This window comes from Mizuhopecten yessoensis, unplaced genomic scaffold, assembly GCF_002113885.1.
Source record: "Mizuhopecten yessoensis strain PY_sf001 unplaced genomic scaffold, ASM211388v2 scaffold10987, whole genome shotgun sequence".
NCBI lineage: Eukaryota > Metazoa > Mollusca > Bivalvia > Pectinida > Pectinidae > Mizuhopecten > Mizuhopecten yessoensis.
This window is the reverse complement of record NW_018408821.1, coordinates 1,307,806-1,311,586: the sequence shown is the minus strand read 5'-3', so window position 1 is coordinate 1,311,586 and position 3,781 is coordinate 1,307,806. Positions and strand designations below refer to the sequence as shown.

General features: G+C 33.0%; 1 protein-coding gene across 1 annotated transcript; it reads right to left on the bottom strand.

Annotated features, from left to right (window-relative positions):
• Positions 1–359: 359 nt before the first annotated feature.
• LOC110464389 (uncharacterized protein DDB_G0283357-like) lies at positions 360–2,385 on the bottom strand. The gene is made up of 3 exons (XM_021519583.1): positions 2,342–2,385; positions 1,174–1,922; positions 360–590 (listed from the first exon to the last, which is right to left on the bottom strand). Exons 2-3 carry the CDS (start codon positions 1,916–1,918, stop codon positions 550–552), a joined length of 786 nt encoding a protein of 261 aa, XP_021375258.1. The 5' UTR covers positions 1,919–1,922; positions 2,342–2,385; the 3' UTR covers positions 360–549.
• Between the last annotated feature and the right edge of the window lie 1,396 nt (positions 2,386–3,781).

The following is a 3,781-nucleotide window of genomic DNA, read 5'->3' as shown; positions in this document are numbered from 1 at the left end:
CACAACCACTTGTCCAGCTTTAGTGCTTTTCTTCTCGCTAGGAGGATGTGGCGTTACATTGTACTAGGTTCTTACCAATTTGCAGATGTCATCGATAACTGATCTAGAACACGATTAAGTTAACGATCACCTCGTCTTAATGGTTCCTGTTGTAGTGTACAATTTTAAGGGCTCCTTTTATACCTTTCCTTTGTTCATATGTTGCCCTACTTTTATGAATTTCGACGTTCAAATTAGGGCTTTGTAGTATTTTTATTCAATTATATCAGTTATAATCAAAAGAATGTTTGCATTAACTGCTATCTTATCAAGTATTCTGAGGGTTTCGAAATAATTGCATAACACGAAATCATTTCCATTTATTTTAATTACTTTATTTTCTTCTAATGAATAACAAAATACAAAATATACAAAATACCGATAGATAACTTCACAACACATATTTAACAATTCTTTAGCATTTGCGTTTTTAAAATCGACTTCAACATATATTGGTGTCAGTTTTCACATCATCGTCGTCTGATCCACTTTTAGATGATGCCACGTCCCTCAGTTTAGTAGTAGCAGCGGTATAAGGAAGAGAAGTGGCCCTGAAAAGCAAACAAACTATATAGTCAATGTTTACAATAGATAATATATTGGGATATTTGATGATTTAGAATATATAGATGTAAATTATAATGACCAATGCATTATCATCTGTAACGATACAGGTAAAGTCATAATTCAGAAAAGATAAGGTTTTGTGATAGGTGATGAAAAAGACTGATTAGCTAGTCATTATTTAGATTATAAAAATATATTGCTAATGGTGATTCTTGATATGAACTTTCATATGTAAAATGTGTAAATTATAAACTAAATATTTGTATTTTATATTTATATTAATTTATATGCATTATTCACCTTAATAGTATCTCATTTGTCTCAAAGACATAATCGAGAGCATATTTTAAAATTTATCATCGCCAGCAATTTATATAAAATTCACGGATAAATATAGAACATACCTTGCTTAACATTCTTAACATGAGAAAAAATGAAATAAATGGATGATCAGTCAATCAATCAATCAATCAATCAATGAAGCAATCAATTAATCAATTAATCAATCAAGCAATCAATCAAGCAATCAATCAAGCAATCAATCAATCAGTAACACATTATACGTACACCAGTTGCCGAGCAGTCCTCCCTGTTGATTTCCATAGTAAAATGGAGTCCGGGGATTGTTGTAGCCATACTGTGTGTGTATTGGATGTGTCAGCCAGTAACGTTGGTAACTGGACCCCCCGTATGGAACACCATGGTATCTGAATCCGAACACAGGGAAACTGTACATGTTTGGTACGACAGCCATATGGGGTCTAGCCTTCCCATGGTTCCCTTGGTGACCGTATCCTTGGTTACCGTTCCAAGGCAACGCATAACCATATTGACTTTGTTGATAAGTTGGGAATTGAACTCCTCCGTACGGATTTCCATAATAATTGTTCCAGTTGTAGCTGTTCGGTAAATAACCAGCACCGTAAAAACTGTTTGGGTTATAACTATTTCCGTAATAGTTAGGATTGTAAGCCATTCCATTGTATGTATTTTGATTGTTGTATGAATTTGGGTTGTTGTATGAATTTGGATTGTTGTTTGAATTTGGATTATTGTATGCATTTGAATTGCTGTATGAATTAGGATTATTGTATGAATTCGGATTATTGTACGAATTTGAACTGCTGTATGCATTTGGATTGTTGTATGAATTAGGATTGTTATTTAAATTTTGGTTATTATTTAAATTAAGATTGTTGTTATAGTAACCACTTTGCTGATTGGCAACTTGACCAGACGTGTATACAGCTGACACACAAACTGCACACAGAAAGCATCTGACTACATGAGCAAGCGACAGAAACTTCTCCATTGTGCTAGAAACAAAAAGAAAGTATTTCTATAAAAGAAAACTGATTGCTGAAAACATGGAGTTAGTAAGCATTCAATCGTGTTAACAAATTATAATTTAATTCGAAAATTGGGCCATTTAATAAAGAATGACGCAAAAATGAATCCATTTAGATTAAAATGATAAAAAAAATCGAACCTTTCAGGTTACAGTGTTGCAAAAATGATACCAATAATTTTATACCAAAAATTCCATACTAAAGCCAAAAGTAAAACCATCTATTATATATCGATGCGAAAATAGTAATAGTTATTATATACTAAGGAAACATTATGGCCAGATATGGTACATGTATAAGTGATGCGTAAATAATGCCATTTATATATGGAACCGTGAATGTTTTGAAAATATCCCAATGGCCGTTTGAAGATGGATGATACTTACATGGTAAAAAAGCTGTTAATTCGTTAGATTCACACCAGTGTCTGTCTTCATATCAATGGGTTTAAATGTGATTGTAGATTGTATATATACTGATATACGCGGAAGCGTGACCAAATCCTCAGAACACCCCCGATATAAAAATTGGTCATCATTTCAACTTATACAATCGTGACGCATGAATACCAGGAAAACCGCATCAGTCCGAATCTGGTATTCGTCAGAACTCCGAATACATCGTCACAAGGCTATGTTTATAACTGATCCATTTTTGATTGGATGGATGTATATCATACCCTAAATTGGTGACCCGAATTAGTCATACGTTTACCTGTATTATTATTTAGATATCGGGTGCATATACATATGTGTATATTCGGGAAGATTGAGGAGCATGTATGCAATAGTCCTTATCTGTAAGGTAAACCTTTTAACACTTTGCATATGAATTACTATGTTTATATTTAATTATGTAATCATTTTTTCGTATTTAAATATTTATTCATTTTAGTTTGTTACAAAAATAAATCCAAAATACATTTTTACACAAGTTTGCGCGAGTTAAAGACTATGTTGTGATTTAATGTTTTTGAATCAGTATTTTATCGGTATATTAACATATACGTTGTTTACGTCTAATTGCTGATGTCTTTCCTTTTTGGTATAATCTTGCAATGGCGCACCAGACATTCATGCTCTCTTTATACAATATCATTACAAATACTGCAGGCAACACATTTGTATAAGGTGTAAGAATGGTTAAGTGAATGACTAGTATAAATAAGATACTATACAATTATTTTAAAAGAAATAGCCCGAAGTCATAATGTGGAAATTAAGACGTGAAAGGCATTCGTCTAAAGATGGCTACAAGGCGTTTTGCCTTGTTGATGTTATTCAATGACTCATACGGTAATCGTTTTGCCTTTTTGATGTTATTCAATGACTCATACGGTAATCGCTTTGCCTTGTTGATGTTATTCAATGACTGACTCATACGGTAATCGTTTTGCCTTGTTGATGTTATTCAATGATTCTTACGGTAATCGCTTTGCCTTGTTGATGTTATTCAATGACTGACTCATACGGTAATCGCTTTGCCTTGTTGATGTTATTCAATTACTGACTCATACGGAAATCGCTTTGCCTCGTTGACAATCTGAATAAATACAGCTGTTCATTATCACGTACCGGATGAAGTCATTGGAACAAGTTGATCATAATCAAAACATGACTCGAATGATATATCTAACTCTCGAACTTCATGAAATCTAGGCTGTCGTAATACGGAAATCAACTCTTAATAAGCACGCTTTTGGTATTCATTACTTGTAAAGTGCTTGACTACTAAGATAAAAATACGATATGTTACATCAAGGTGCGTATTATTTTGTTTTATCAAGCAGGTCACTTAATGGCAAATCGTGGTCAGTTATCTTCCCC

Bases quoted from the DNA above. Each gene is read 5' to 3' on its own strand.
- LOC110464389 (XM_021519583.1), bottom strand. From the start codon at position 1,918: ATGGAGAAGTTTCTGTCGCTTGCTCATGTAGTCAGATGCTTTCTGTGT. The intron at 591-1,173 runs GTACGTATAATG...TTTGCTTTTCAG, and splicing joins AGGACTGCTCGGCAACTGGT to GGCCACTTCTCTTCCTTATA.